This window comes from Carassius gibelio, chromosome B1, assembly GCF_023724105.1.
Source record: "Carassius gibelio isolate Cgi1373 ecotype wild population from Czech Republic chromosome B1, carGib1.2-hapl.c, whole genome shotgun sequence".
Lineage (NCBI taxonomy): Eukaryota > Metazoa > Chordata > Actinopteri > Cypriniformes > Cyprinidae > Carassius > Carassius gibelio.
In genome coordinates, this window is record NC_068396.1 from 32516118 (window position 1) to 32532805 (window position 16688).

Consider the following 16688-nt stretch of genomic DNA (forward strand, 5'->3'; position numbering starts at 1 on the left):
ACACACTCTCTCTCTCTCTCCAGCTGTGTTTGTGTCGGCCCGTCTCCACACACACACACACACACACACACACACTCTCTCTCTCTCTCCAGCTGTGTTTGTGTCGGCCCGTCTCCACACACACACACACTCTCTCTCTCCAGCTGTGTTTGTGTCGGCCCGTCTCCACACACACACACACACACACACTCTCTCTCTCTCCAGCTGTGTTTGTGTCGGCCCGTCTCCACACACACACACACACACTCTCTCTCTCCAGCTGTGTTTGTGTCGGCCCGTCTCCACACACACACACACACACACACACACACACACACTCTCTCTCTCTCTCCAGCTGTGTTTGTGTCGGCCCGTCTCCACACACAGACGGTGATCACTCAGACGATACTTCGTCAGGAGCTTTCTCTTACTATAGTCCTTAATTTTGATCAAGTAAGGTGCCAATTGATAGCTAGTCTTTAATCTATAGAAGTATTTTAATTTATTAATTTGTTCTACTTTGATCTGCCAATCATGGATGTATTCTTCCTGGGTTAGTTTTCCAATTTCTTTAACTTTTGCGTGTCTTAATTGAATGGTTGAGCGGAGTTGGTGTTTTCCCACTAAATGGTGCATGGGGTCACTCTCTGGGTGTCCTGTCCTGTACATAAGAGCGCAGTGATGGTAATCATCTGTCCGTGTGTCTGATAGATGGAACCAGAACTTGGCTGTTCTCTTCTGGATTTCTGCTAGAAGAGGGAATCTGCCCAGTTCTGCCCTGCAGCCGAGACTAGGGGCGTTTCTGTCAAGTCCCAGGATGTTCTTGCAGAACTCCAGGTGGAACATTTCAGTGGCTCTTTTATCCCAAGATGTGTAATTTAATTTAAATTTGGGGCCCCAGATCTCACAACCGTATAGAAGAATTGGTTTGATGATGCTGTCGAAGATTTTTAGCCATAATTTAATAGGTGGGTTGAATTTGAACAAAGATTTTCTAATAGTGTAATAAGCCCTGCGTGCCTTATCAGTCAGATGTTTTATTGCCAGGTCAAATTGACCAGAAGCTGAGATAGTGAGACCCAAATAATTATAACACGTCACATGATTAAGAAGTGTTCCCCCGATTGCAAAACTATATTTTTTGTCAGTAAGGCGAGGCTTTTTCTGAAAGATGATAATTTTGGATTTCTCCATGTTGATTGGTAAGGCCCAGTCTCTACTGTAATCTTCTAATAGCGAGAGGCTTTGGTGTAGCCCCTCTTCATGAGGAGACAAGAGCAGAAGATCGTCAGCGTACAGGAGACATTTGATTTCTCTGCCCTCGAGGGTCAGACCAGGACAAGGGGACTTCTCAAGTGCTGATGCCAGTTCATTAATATAGATATTAAACAGAGTCGGGCTGAGGCTACAGCCTTGACGCACTCCTCTGTTCTGACTGAAATAATCAGTCCGTCTGTCGTTGATCTTGACACAGCATTTGTTCCCGTTGTATATGTCCTTTATGATGTCATATGTCTTTCCTCCTATTCCGCTTTGAATCAGTTTTAGAAAAAGTCCATTGTGCCATACTGAATCAAAGGCTTTTTTAAAATCAATGAAGCAGCCAAATATTTTTCCTTGTTTTGTTTGATGAACATATTTGTCTATGAGTGTGTGGAGTGTGTAAATATGATTTGAAGTTCTCTGTTTTGGCATAAATCCAATTTGACAATTGTTTAAAATCTTGTGTTCTTGGATGAACTGAATTAATCTGTCATTGATGATGGAGCAGAATAGTTTTCCGAGGTTACTGCTCACTGTGATGCCTCTATAATTATTTGGGTCATACTTCTCACCTTGTTTAAAAATTGGGGTTATCACGTTCTCTTTCCAGATCTCAGGAAAGTGTCCAGATTTTAATAAGAGATTGAATAATGTTAGGATAGCAAGTCTCAGTTTGGGGCTGCTGTGTTTCAGCATTTCATTAGAAATTCCATCTAAGCCACTTGATTTCTTATTTTTGAGGGATTTCATCTTCTCTGTCAGTTCAGGTAATTCTATGGGTTTGTCTAAATGATTGAGCTGGTCTTTTCTCGTGTTTTCTCGTCCCTCTCTCTGTCTCTCTCTCTCTCTCTGTCTCTCTCTCTCTGTCTCTCCCTCTCTCTCTCTCTCTCTCTCTCTCTCTCTCAGGTGCGACAGGTTCAGAGAGCATCCTCTTCTTCGGCATGTCTGCTGCGGTGTCTTCTGATGCTCTCACTGTAAGTTCAGAGTCTCTGACAGTCAGACCTCCTTCATGAGATGTTAATGATGTGTGTCTCTTCCTCAGAGCTGCAGTCCGTATGTTCCTCATGAGTGTGATGGAAACTCGTATCTGAACGGTGTTTGCTATCAGTTCAACAGCAGCTTACAGACCGTCTCTAACTTCACCGCTGCTTACCAAGGTCTGATGAGTCTCACACAAACCAAGACTTCATACAGTTTAACCATCTCAGACTCTAACACTGTAAACCCTGTGTTGCTCTATTTCACTTCATTTGGAGATATATTAGTTGTTAACTAAATTAAAGATGAAATAGATGATATTATGTTATACTTGTTATATTAGAAGTAACAGCAGAGTTTGTGTATGTTGTGGTGTTTCTGCAGAATGCACCAAGAGAGAAGTCAATCTGGTGTTTCTCTTTGATGGATCCAGCAGCATGAAAGCACACGAGTTTGAAATGAACAAAAAATTCATTAAAGATGTTATGAAAAAACTTTCAAACTCATCCATAAAGGTAAAACAATCCATCAAAATCTGTTCAATAACCAGCAGAATCAGCAAGTGAATGTCATTATTATAAACGTGTGTAATGAGGTGTGAACACGACGTCTAATGATGATAATGTTGTTGTTTGTTGTCAGTTTGCTGCTGTCCAGTTTTCAGGAGATGTACGAACTGTGTTTGACTTCAACAATTATCAGACTGGCTCCGCTGAAGAGAAACTCATGAAGGAAATACACATGAAATCTCTCACAAACACATATAAAGCAATCAACTTCGTTCTGTGAGTGAAACCTTCATATGATTATGAGCATTCACTGAATTACACTTTGATAGTCTTGATTCTTAAGATGAAAATAAATCATGGTTCATGCTGTAGTTTCTGGACTGTTAAACACTGTTGCTGAAGTTGACTTTTGTCATTCTTTAAATTAGAAGTAAAAAAACCTTTCTTGACACTGAGGCTGAAATCTGTTCATATGTTATGATTTATGATTTATTATGTCATCAGAAAGAATCTGCTGAATAGAGTGTCGTCTGGAGCCGATCCCAACGCTCAGAAAGCTCTGGTGATCATCACAGATGGAGACCCCAGTGATAATGATGATGATAATGTCCTCAAGAAATGTGATGAGCAGAATATCCTCCGTTACATCATCGGGGTGCGTTTCTCTAAAGCTCAAGCATGTCATTTATTCTGTATGTTCAGATATGTTCACTAGTCACACAGAAATGACACACTACACACTGTTTTTCAGGTTGGAAACATTGATTTAACTGGACTCACTCAGCTGGCATCAGAACCAAAACAGAGCAACACCTTCTACATTAAAGACTACAGTGGACTCGAAGGACTTCTTGACAACCTGCAAAAAAAGATCTACAATATTACAGGTAAAATGTAGATGTACAGAAAATGGACCCTAAATAGAAGTTTTAAACAGAAGTAGCTAATGAAGAATCCACAGATGATTGTAAGAGTTTTCCTTCTGTGTTTCAGGGTCAAAGGATGCTCAAGGCAGAGACAGACAGAAAGAGTTATCACAGAGTGGATTCAGTGTCGTCTACCAGCAGGTGAGAGATAAATGGTTGTTCATAAAGTATATTCCAAACCTGTTGTTTTAATATTTTAATATTTATATGCAGCAGCAAGATTAATTTTTAATGAGCCAAAACGAATACACGTCACACCTCTGTTTATCGATTTGCACTGGCTTCCAATAGCTGCTAGTATAAAATTCAAGGCATTGATGTTTGCCTACAAAACTACCACTGGCTCTGCACCCATTTACCTAAATTCATTACTTCAGACTTATGTGCCTCTAGAAGCTTGTGTTCTGCAAGTGAAAGTCGCTTGATTGTTCATCCCAAAGAAGCACAAAGTCACTTTCACAGACTTTTAAATTAAATGTTCCCTTCTGGTGGAATGACCTCCCCAACTCAATCCGAGCTGCTGAGTCCTTAGCCATCTTCAAGAATCGGCTTAAAACACATCTCTTCCATCTTTATTTGACCCTCGAACTTTAACACTCACTATTACAATTCTGATTCTTTAAAAAAAAAAAAAAATCTAACTACCTTTCAGATTTTTTTGTATTCTATTTCCTTTTCATTTATTATTAAATTATAAAAAAAGACCTCTAACACTAGCTTTCTCTATTCTTTTTCTTTTCTATTCTATCTGTTTTCTTTTTATTTATTATATTATTTAAAAGCCTTTGTTATGTGCACTGTCCTCGTTTGTCGCTTTGGATAAAAGCATCTGCTAAAGGACTAAATGTAAATGTAATATTCAGAATTTCTATGCGGCTCTTTTCTGTTCAGTGAAAGCACTCCTCAGTGACCAGTGGCCAAGCTCCAATATAGGACATGAATGCTCCTGCAATATATCTTCTGAAGTCATAAGATGCTTTGTGTAAGATACAGACTGACATAGGAGTCTTGACACACTAAAGTCTTTCCCGTCCCATCTGTAGCAAGCGCACCAGTGTTGTAGTGACTACGCCACCCTGAAATACCAGGGAAAATAACCCAAATAAGGACAAGCAAATATGTTCCACATGAAGAGCAAGAGGCGTGAATCTCCATACAAACAACTTAAAGCTGAAAAGAATTGGTCAACATTAAATTTCAAATCCATAGCTAGCACATACCAATATCATAGGTCAAAAAAACAAACAAACACTAACCAATCAGAATCACACCCACAAAATTCACTGCAAATAGGAACACAGCAATAGTGACATGCAAACTAAATGGCCACCCCAAGTGCAATAATGTCCATAGTGCTGTCAAAACCCAGGCTGCTTCTGGAAGCACTCTGCTCCTACAAGCAAAAGAAACATCACATTAGAAAAAGCAAAAAGAAGTCACATTTTTAAAGTTCACAAGGCAAATAACAAACAAACAAACATCAAGCCCACTAAGATGCTACATGTGGACATAATTAAACTCCAAAAGCAGCAGCGTGGCTAAACCAAAGCAGAATAGGAAACAAGCGGTGTTACTGCTCCCACTCAACCTATTCCAAAACACACAATTACAACTGCAATAAAACATGCAACGTTATTTGGCTGTTAGAGCAGTGTACATACCCGCTAATAATACGATGGTGCAATGCTCATGACAACAGATCCAAGGATCATGACAACCTCTTCATAGACTCTTCTTTAAAAGAATAAAGCGACCTGTGCTATGTTATTCTGCGGAGCAACAATTACTGGGAGCTATGAAGGCACACCACACTGAAACACTAAACTCACATTAAACTAAATCCAAACTTCCCCTCAGCTTCCCGTACATCATTAACTTAACTGAGAGCAAACAGCACACCGCAGACAGTATTTCATAGCAGCCTTACACCACACTAAAGTAGAGATCACACAAATCACTAAATAACACTCCAACCAGACAGCAAAACTAAGCAGCTACAAACACCTACCTCAGTAGTCCAAAACCATGACACACTGCAAGAGGCAGAACCAACCGACTTACATGCCTTAACCGGGTGGCAGCTCATTGGTCACATAATTAATGATGGTGACATTTTAACAACATCTCCATTATTCACATCTCAAAATATTGCCATCTGTCAAAAGAGAACATAGTAAGTGGCAAAGCTCCCTGTTTTTTGCAGTGGATTGTGGGAACTGTAGTAATTGACTGTAGGATCAGTTGGATCAGTTTTGACACTGGGAGAGTCCTGGAAATGTCAGACTGCCCGTCGGTGCTCTAGGGAGCTGACTGAGATGCACTCAAGATTTGTGCTCAACGCAATTTCTTGTACTTATATACTTATAATAGGGTAATCAATGTAATGTCACTATTTGATATTTAATTGGGGCCCTGAAGTAAAGCCAGTCAAGAGAAACTGATTAGTTTATTTGCTGTTAAGCATCACAGTTCAAACTATAAGCATCTTTCAAAGATTAGATGCCACTAACCTTGCTAGCGTTATGAGATCCAGTGACTATCTCTCACTGTAGCTGTGTTTGTCCTGTGAGAACAGATGGACAGATATAAACCTGCGCACACAGACAATCAGATCAGATGAGTTGTTTTCTCTGCTCTCCGTTATTGTGTGTAATATGTCAGTGCTGAGACTGCAGTGTTTGTTTCAGGACTCTGTGATCGTGGGTTCGGTCGGAGTGAATGACTGGTGTGGAGCTCTGTATGAAGTGACAGGATCAGGATCTGAATTCAGACAGACAGAGATCATTGATCCGGCTGTAAATAAAGACTCGTACATGGGTATGTTGGGGTTTTTGTTTATTCTTGTGTGATGTAAAGAGTGTGTGTGTGTTTTAATGATGCTGATGGTGTTCAGGTTACTCTACTGTGCTGGGAATGAGACGCGGCGTCTCTCTTCTGTTCTCTGGAGCACCACGGGCCGAACACAGGGGTCTGGTGACCCTCTTCACCAAGAATGAAAGCACATGGACAGTGATGAGCAACATCAACGGAGAACAAGTCAGTGAAAACCCCTCAGACACAACATCATCTCTCTCCACCGGTGAGATCAGCAAAACATACAGTCCACTGAGAAGCAACCACTCAGAAATACCCTTGCAAAAACTAGGAACAGCCTAACAACCACTTATCAAGTTCAAGTTCATTCATCTGTATAGCACATTTACAACAAACACCAAGCTAACTGTAGTTAACTTTAGTTGAGAATTGGAGTAATGTGTTCATGTATACAACAGTTTAGAAGAAGTAAGATAAACAAACATTTTTCAAAAGCAATTTTTGAAGGGTACACTTAAATAAGGTAAAATTGTACTTAGGATATGTAAGGATAGGTAAGGATATGGTAAGGTTATGGTAAGGATATGTATACACAGAGGAAAGCCGTACTAATATTAGTGCAGCGGGAGACCATGCCAAATCAGACAATGTCAAGATGTTGTGATTGCAACGTGACAGCGCTAGAGTACGTTGTAGAAATTACTATCCCTCAAAATGTTTTACGAAGTCCGCAGTTTTTTCCTTTGGATTGGGCTTTTTTTTTCACTGCTGCCACAGGCTGTTTTTCATGGCCTCACAGCAGGTTGAAGCAACCCCAATATGTGTATTTTATCCCCCGAAACGCGAGGGACCCCTCGAAACATGGTTTGTTTGGGCTCACACCCATACAAACCACTTGTGTGTGTGTGTGTAGGTGATGTAAAAGAGCAAAGCAGGCATGTGGACCAAAGCGCTGTGGCAAGGGAGGGGGAGAGTGAAATCTTTCTAAACTTAAAATGCATTTTTGCCCCATTTGTGTTGTTTTACTACTTACATAAGTATTAAAAGTATAAATAATAAAAATTATTTACAATGCACAACATGGTTTTTAATAATATTTTTAGGAGGAACAACCCACAGATGGGGGCTCCTGTCACTCAAGTCTGAGTACTCAGTTTAACTCAGAGGGACTCAATGTTAATACATACTGTGAGATAACTGTATATTAGAAGTTCAATAACAAATATACTCAGTTTTAAACAAACCTAAAGAAACTGAAATCACATTTTCCCCTACATTTCTTCAGTTTTTTCACAATTTTGCATGCCTCTCTTCTCCTCCGTCTCTCTCTCTGATGACCCTCTTCATTTGGGAGGCAGGTTTAAGCTATTAAACATCCAATAATTAAATATAATACAAGCTTGATTATGGAGTATGTGCTTATGTAATTACAGATTGCATATTATTTATTTTTCAGTTGCTATTTTTATGTTGCTCTTTTTAATTCTTATAATAATTAAAAAAACATTTTTTTTTACTGTAAATTATAAATTATTTAAAACGTAAGTTATAAATACGAATAACACTTTCACTGTAACATTAGAGGAGTCGTGAGGACAAAGTGGGAATACAAGGGCAAGTCCAAAATCAAAACACAATAACACAGAAACCAGGAAACATGGAAGGCAAGACAATGGGAGGATAAGCATTCAGTCACCAGCAAAGTCAGACAGTGTGTGTGTGCTACTTTTAAAGTCCTTCTAATGTGAGACAGCTGTGAACTGATGATGAGATCTGATGAAAGACAGGGGATTGCAATTGATGATGTGTACAGGCAGAGGATTATGGGAAATGGAGTCCAGGGTGAGTGAAACAGTCTGTGTAGTGTGAGAGTCTATGTGGTGGAGAATAACCTCTGGTAGTGAAAAAAACGGAAGTTCATGTTTTTTGGTCTTGTGAGTCGCAGTGTTTTTGTACGACTTCATCGCGTCTACCTGTCTTTAAGTTCAGATTCCGTCATGAGTTTCTGCTCGATGTCAGCAAAACCACATTTTTAGAGTTAAATTACACGCACACGGAAGAGTCTGCTCCGGAGGCCTTCACCATCACCGACCCCCACTGCTGCATCTCGCCCACAGAGGAGTCAACATAAGCGGTGTGAGAGGAAGGAAAAATACACCATCACACTGACTTTCCAACACAGGTAACAACATTCTGGTCTTTGTTTACACCACCCAGAGAGGAGCTTACAAAGGCCTTCCCTCCCCAACTTTGGTGCCTCAGACCACATCACTGTCATGTCACCAAACCAGTTCAGAAACAAATGCAATTCAATTAAATTCAAGTTTATTTGTACAGTATAGCGCTTTTTACAATACAAATCATTACAAAGCAACGTTAGAGAATTAGAGAACAGAGAATTAAGTTTCTACAATATTTAGTAATAGCTTATAGGTGGTGAATGTCAGTTTGTGTACGTATGATAGGATTTTTAAGAAAAATTTATACAAGACGTAATCAACCAGGCGATGAACATTATTAATATTATTAATTAATAATTATTATATGATGCAGTCACACCTGTAACAATATTTGTTAGTTCTGTTGTTGATTCAGGGTTAGTATCATCTGGGGTCCTCTGAGGGTCAGCATCATCTCTTCTCAGGTGTTCTGGATCCAGACTGGAGCTTGTGTAAATCCTAGTGACCACGGGATGAAGATCCAGCAGAAACAGAGAAACACATAGAGACATCATTAGCATAGCTGCTGATCCAACAAAGTAAAATTAATTAGTTAAACCCAAGATAAAGAATAAGAATGTGCATTTGATCAGATGCAACTTCAGTCAAAATTTATGAGATGCATTATTTGAATGCTTGGAGAAAGAGATTTTAATCTAGATTTAAACAGAGAGAGTGTGTCTGAACCCCGAACATTATCAGGAAGGCTATTCCAGAGTTTGGGAGCCAAATGTGAGAAAGCTCTACCTCCTTTAGTGGACTTTGCTATCCTAGGAACGACCAAAAGTCCAGTGTTTTGTGACCTTAGGGTGCGTGATGGATTGTAGCGTGGTAGAAGGCTAGTTAGGTACACAGGAGCTAAACCATTTAGGGCCTTATAGGTAAGTAATGATAATTTGTAACTGATAGGGAACTTAATAGGTAATCAGTGCAGAGACTGTAAAATTGGGGTAATATGATCATATTTTCTTGACCTCGTAAGGACTCTAGCTGCTGTATTTTGGACGACCTGTAGCTTGTTTATTGACGAAGCAGAACAACCACCTAGAAGTGCATTACAATAGTCCAGTCTAGAGGTCATGCATGCATGAACTAGCTTTTCTGCATCAGAAACAGATAACATGTTTCGTAGCTTGGCAATGTTTCTAAGATGGAAGAATGCAGTTTTTGTAACATGTGAAATATGATTTTCAAAAGACAAGTTGCTGTCTAATATAACACCCAGATTTCTGACTGTAGAGGAAGTAACAGTATATCCGTCTAGTTGCAAGCTGTAGTCTACTAGATTCTGTGTACTGTTTTTTTTTTAGTACAATAATTAATATTTCTGTTTTATCTGAATTTAATAGGAGAAAATTATTGGTTATCCAATCTTTTACATTTTTAACACACTTATCTTAGATAAATTATAAGTTTCATCTGGTCTCGATGATATATATGTGACCAATCACGGAAAGTAGGGACACAAGTCGGTTCTGGGGCATTTTAAGTTATTCACAGATTCTAGAAGTGTAGTTTCCAAGCTTTCCAACGATGTGTAACACATGGAAATCTGATAATATTTGGAGAAGTTGTGGCCATTTGAAGGTAGGCACTCAAAAAAGCTCAAAACCCCCCTTCATAGCAACGACAGACACAACGGGAAAAATCGGACCGCATACTATTAATAATAAAGGAGAATGTGCATTGTAAATGTCAGTAATTTATGTTTTTTGACTTTTATAAAAAATGATTTAGAGGCTGAAATATGTGAGTTTTATCTTTTTATAAAAAATCTTTAATCTTTCAAATGTGGCCATCATTTTTAATGTTATTATTTTAATGTTTATGTAAACAAAAAGTACATATTGATGCTAATTTTATTTGTTATTTGCTGGTTTTCTACATAAAACTTGAATTGATTTCATTGTGTAGCATTAGGACTTTTTTAACAGGATTCTGTGATAACCGATGAGCTAGCTAATAACAATAGGTAGATATGGGAAGGTATAAACATGGACTAAACATGAGATAATGTGTGTTCTTAGAAAGAACACAAAACGACAAACTTTGATGTTTATAGAAACTCACCCCATAAGAAACAGAAAGTATTCTTGCAGATATCGATGCCTTCAATGAAAAGTCGTTCGGGCACACTTTCTCTTTGTTGGGGTCTTCTTTGTGGATGTAAATCTCCGAAGTTTGCACTGTGCGTCTGTTTGCCTCTAAATGTTACAGATTTTTTTTTTTGTCTTTATCCCCATCAAATGTTACTATCGATATAGCCTCTGATATCTTACGGTCCAACTCGTCTGACGCCAGTCCAATACATTCTTCCTCGTCGTCATCTTCGCTCAGTTGTAGATTAGGGATATTATACAGTCTTATTATGGCGCTTTCATCTTCGCTCAGATCGTCTTCAGAATCAGTGAGCGCTTGTTCGCTAGAGCCGGCCAGAGCGCTGCATACTAAGTAGCCACGTTTCCCTCGGAGGGCGGGGGCAATAACAAAAGAAACAAAAGTCGGCTTATCAAGTATGGAAATACAGACAGACAATGAAACGCCCCTACTGCGTGCTAGAATCTCCGACAAACTACCTGATTTCAACCTCAAAATGTACGCTTTTAAATATACCAATATTGCTATATCAAACACGGAGAGGCTTCTTTTTGATATCAACTAACAGATTCTGCAAAAAACGAAAATCACCAATTTTGAAATAAAACGCTTCTTTCTCATTTTGCTTGAAAGTTGTGCTGCCGACTTGTGTCACTGGTTTCCGTGACGGGTCACATATAATTGAGTATTATCAGCATAACAGTGGAAACTAATCCCGTATTTTCTAATAATATTACCAAGGGGCAACATGTATATTGAAAATAGAAGGGGAACTAAGATGGATCCTTGTGGCACTCCATATTTTACTGATGATAAATGAGATGACTCCTTATTTAAATAAACAAAATGGTAGCGATCGGACAGGTAGGATGTAAACCATCTTAGAGCCTGCCCTTGAATACATGTATATTTTTGCAATTGATCTATGAGTATGTTATGATCTATGGTGTCGAACGCAGCACTAAAATCAAGTAAAACTAGCAATGAGATGCAGCCTTGATCTGATGCAAGAAGCAGGTCATTTGTAATTTTAACAAGTGCAGTTTCTGTGCTATGGTGGGGCCTGAAACCTGACTGAAAATCTTCAAGCAGATCATTTTTATGCAGGAAGGTGCTCAATTGAGCAGACACAACTTTTTCAAAAATTTTAGACATAAAAGGAGATTTGAAATAGGTCTATAATTTGCCAGTACACTAGGATCTAGTTGTGGTTTCTTAATAAGAGGCTTGATAACCGCCAGCTTGAATGGTTTTGGGATGTGACCTAAATATAACGACGAGTTAATAATATTGAGAAGCTGTTCTTCGGCTACAGGTAACAGCTCTTTCAGTAATTTAGTGGGTACAGGATCTAATAAACATGTTGTTGGTTTAGATGCAGTGATAAGTTTATTTAGCTCTTCCTGTCCTATAGTTGTAAAAGACTGCAGTTTATCTTTGGGTGCGATGGATGAAACTGAAGTATTAGACACTACATCTATTGTATTTCTAATGTTATCTATTTTATCAGTGAATAAATTCATATTCATAGTGTGACTGCATCAATTCAAGTCATTACTATTAAACGCTGATGGAATATTTGAATCAGGTGGCGTCTGGTTATTTGTTAATTTAGCCACTGTGCTAAATAAAAACCTTGGAAGTTTGTCCGGAAGGGTCATCAGAGGCTCTTCAAGACTGTTTTGACACCACTAACTGGAATATGTTTAAGCAGGCTGCAACACACAATAACACCACAGACCTCCAAGAGTACTCCAAAGCTGTCACTGCTTACTTCAACAAGTTTATTGATGATATAACCATCACAAAGGTCATCACTGTCCGGGCCAACCAGGAGCCGTGGATGACAAGGGGGTTCTACAGTTTCTCCCCTGGCGCTGGATCTATAGCTGCCCACTACTCCGGGTGTGTGTTCACGGTGTGTTCACTTCTCACTGCTGTGTGTGTGCACTTGGATGGGTTAAATGCAGAGCACCAATTCCGAGTATGGGTAGCCATACTTGGCAAATGTCACGACTTTCACTTTCACTTTTCAGAGTCCCAAAGACACAGAATGCTGCTGGAGCTGGAGATGAGGTGGGCCTGAGGACAGCTACGGCCAACCTATCCCACGGCATCAGTGAGGCTAAAAGACAGTACTCCAAGAGAATAGCCCATCAATTCGGTGACAGCAGAGATACTCGAAGCATGTAGCAAGAGATAAAGACCATTACGGACTACTAATCAAGGGACAGGACCATCTCCCTGCTGAACCAGCTGAACACCTTCTTCGCTCACTTTGAGGAACAAAACAGTACCACTGCACAGAAGACTCCTCCTCCTCCTCCCGGCAACAAAATGATGACGCTGTCCCCAGAGAGTGTGAGGAGGTCCCTCAGCAGGTTCAACACATGCAAAGCTCCTCGTCCTGACAAGATTCCTGGGTGTGTACTGAGAGAGAGATGGGAAGTCGTGGCCTAATGGTTAGAGAATCGGACTCCCAATCGAAAGGTTGTGAGTTCGAGTCCCGGGCCGGCAGGAATTGTGGGTGGGGGGAGTGCATGTACAGTTCTCGCTCCACCTTCAATGACTTGAGAATAAATGGCTGCCCACTGCTCTGGGTGTGTGTTCACTGTTCTGTGTGTGCACTTGGATGGGTTAAATGCAGAGCACCAATTCCGAGTATGGGTAACAATACTTGGCAAATGTCATGACTTTCACTTTTCAGAGTCCCAAAGACACAGAATGCTGCTGGAGCTGGAGATGAGGTGGGCCTGAGGACAGCTATGGCCAACCTATCCCACGGCATCAGAGAGGCTAAGAGACAGTACTCCAAGAGGATAACCCATCAATTCGGTGACAGCAGAGATACTCGAAGCATGTAGCAAGAGATAAAGACCATTACGGACTACTAGCCCCCACCGGGGACCTGTGACAGGACCATCTCCCTGCTGAACCAGCTGAACACCTTCTTTGCTCACTTTGAGGAACAAAACAGTACACATGGTGCATTGAAACTCACTGATGTCTTCACAGATATTTTCAACATCTCGCTTAGTCAGGCTGTCGTCCCCAAATGCTTCAAAGCTACCACCATCATTCGAGTTCCGAAGAAGCCGTCTCCATCCTGCCTCAATGACTACCATCCAGTTGCACTTGTACTCCCATCCTCATGAAGTGCTTTGAACAGCTAGTCATGCACCACATCAAGTCTGCCCCCCCCCCCCCTGGACCCCTTCCAGTTTGAATATCGGTCCAACCGGTTGACCGATGATGCCATCTCAACTGCCGTCCACTCAGCACTCACACATATATAGAAAAAAGACGTCAGAATGCTGTTCATAGACTTCAGTTCAGCATTCAACACAATCATCCCTAAACAGCTCATTCACAAACTGATTCAGCTGGGGCTCAACACTTCGCTGTGCTACTGGCTGTTGGACTTTCTGACTGGAAGACCTCAGGCAGTACGGGTCAGCAGCAACACATCCAGCACCATCACACTGGACACTGGGGCCCCCCAAGGATGTGTGCTGAGCCCCCTCCTCTTCACTCTCTCTCCTCCCTCCAGGAAATTTATGGAACACATCTTTTCTGCAAAGCCCCCTGCATCGCAGGTGATGCCACCCACCCGTCACACAGCTTCTTCAGTCTGCTGCCATCAAGAAGGAGACTGTGGAGTCTCCAGGCCAGGACTAGCAGACTGAAGGACAGCTTAATTCATCAGGCTGCCCCCCCCCCCCTCTTTTGCCCGAGGCACCACTGAACTCTGAACCCCTCCCCCTCTCAGCTACAACATTACCAGGCCCTTCCACTCCCCCTCCAACTAACAAACTCTGACCTTTACCAAACACTTTGTGCAGCATTGGTCTGCTCACTACCTCATGCTGCTAGTAACACAAAATGTTTCATATTTGAGTTCACTTTCAGTAAGGTTACATCCCCCAGTAACCAAATCCTAGGGTCGGCGTCCAGAACCTGTCCACAAACCAGAGAGGTTACTGCAATGATGTGAGTCCAGTATGGCTTCAAACAAGTACAACTCCATAGCATGTGCACAAGAGTTCCGACAGAGATGGTGCATCTTTGACATTGATCAGATATGTCATTTCCTAATTTACTTAACCTATATGGCATAAAATATGTTCTATGGTAAATATTGAATTGAATTTTTCTGTGTTTAGAGGACACCAATTTTGTTTGTGCCAATTCCAATAAACTGTTCCAATTCTCCTCTGTGTAAGTGCACCCAAGATCAGACTCCCACCTTATTTTGTTTGTATATCTGGCATAAGCCGGTAAGTTGTCATTCATTGTTTTATACACTGTAGATATTAAATATTTAATTCTATTACATTTGGAGTTGAAAATGCATTTTTCAATTAAAGATTCCTCGGGTCTGTGTGGAAAATTATCTTTAGTTTGATTCTTGATCCAGCTTCTAATTTGTAAATATTTGAAAAAGTTACTTTTATCTATGTGATAAATTTCTAACAATTGGCTGAAACTTAAAAAGACATTATTAGTATTAAGGTCACTAACAATTTTTACTCCTTTTCTCACCCAGTTTTGTAAAATTCCATCCGCTAAGGCTGTTGGGATATTGGGATTGTTCGTGAGAGGTGAATTTACCAATAATTTTATGTTTTGTCCAACTAATATGTGTAATTGCTGCCAGGCGTTAAATGTAGCAGAAATTATTGGGTTTTGAGTGATTGTTTTTAGTTTCTTTTAAGATTCCAAAAATGGTACGATTGTTAATGGATTGTCCTGTAGTTCATGTTGTTCAATTGACATCCGTTTTACTTCATCTGCTCTGCAGTGAAACCACATCCACAGAGCGCGAAGTTGTGCAGCCAAATAATACAATTTAAAATTTGGGAGATTCAAGCCACCTTTGGAATAAGGCGCCTGTAATGTAAGGAGTTTGACTCTCTGTGTTTTTTTGTGCCTCAGGAAGGAAGTAAGTGATTTATCTAATTCCTTAAAAAAGGATATTGGAACCTTCAGTGGTATACACTGGAATAAATAAATAAATTTGGGTAATAGATTCATTTTTATTGTATTAATCCTGCCAATCAGTGATAAAGGGAGGTCCATCCATCTCAGTAACTCCTTTTTAGATTTACACAGCAAAATCCCCAGTGTTAATTTAACACTCTTGAGTGTGGACTCATATAAACACTAAAGCAGTGTTAAAAGTAACACTGAAGCAGAGTTGAAGTTAATGAGATAATTAAGAAGTTAATTGAGTTATGATTGACCATTATTGAAGACACCTGATGTTAACAAGCAGAATCACCAACTGAGAAAATCACAATTTGTGTGTCACCATTATAGTGGTCAATGTTTGCTTTAGTTGGGATCTTGACCCTTCAGTTATTAACTTTAGATTTTATGAGGCTGTGGTGACTGAATTATATCATACAGACGGACCACAGCAAAGGCAATCATGCGTGCCATTGATTGTGGTTTGAGCTATTTGTTATAGAGTTACCTGAATGCCTGAGTTTAGGTTTCTTTACTGCATACATAAATTAAGTGAAAAAGAGAAGTAAGCAACCCAGCATTTCTGACATAGTATGACATGTTTTTAATAGTTAGTTCTACGTAAAAAAGTAATCTTTTGTTTAGACACACAGACATCAGGAATCATACACAGACATCAGGAATCAGCGTGAGCATCACAACAACGGTGACCATCAAAAAAGCATGTTGTAGCCAATAAAAACTCATCCATGGCTCCCATCATGCATTGCGGCATGAATAAATTATGAGCTGAACTGTCTTTTTAACTTTTTATTCTAACTGTATTTTATTTTTGCTGTTTTTATGTTCATTTTTTGTATCTAGTTTTGTGATGTTCAGAGTTGGTCTGTTTATCTGAATATGTTGTTTGTCACCATTCATACGCTGATTATTGT

General features: G+C 40.0%; 1 protein-coding gene across 1 annotated transcript in view; it reads left to right on the top strand.

Annotated features, from left to right (window-relative positions):
* LOC127949421 (integrin alpha-L) overlaps nt 1–16688 on the top strand; it is a 50379-nt gene that overhangs the window by 16082 nt on the left and 17609 nt on the right. Inside the window, exons 4-12 of the mRNA XM_052546664.1 lie at nt 2149–2216; nt 2285–2399; nt 2605–2735; nt 2863–3005; nt 3234–3384; nt 3481–3616; nt 3723–3796; nt 6343–6472; nt 6549–6691. Coding sequence (XP_052402624.1) covers nt 2149–2216; nt 2285–2399; nt 2605–2735; nt 2863–3005; nt 3234–3384; nt 3481–3616; nt 3723–3796; nt 6343–6472; nt 6549–6691 — 1091 coding nt within the window. The remainder of the gene's footprint in view (nt 1–2148; nt 2217–2284; nt 2400–2604; nt 2736–2862; nt 3006–3233; nt 3385–3480; nt 3617–3722; nt 3797–6342; nt 6473–6548; nt 6692–16688) is intronic.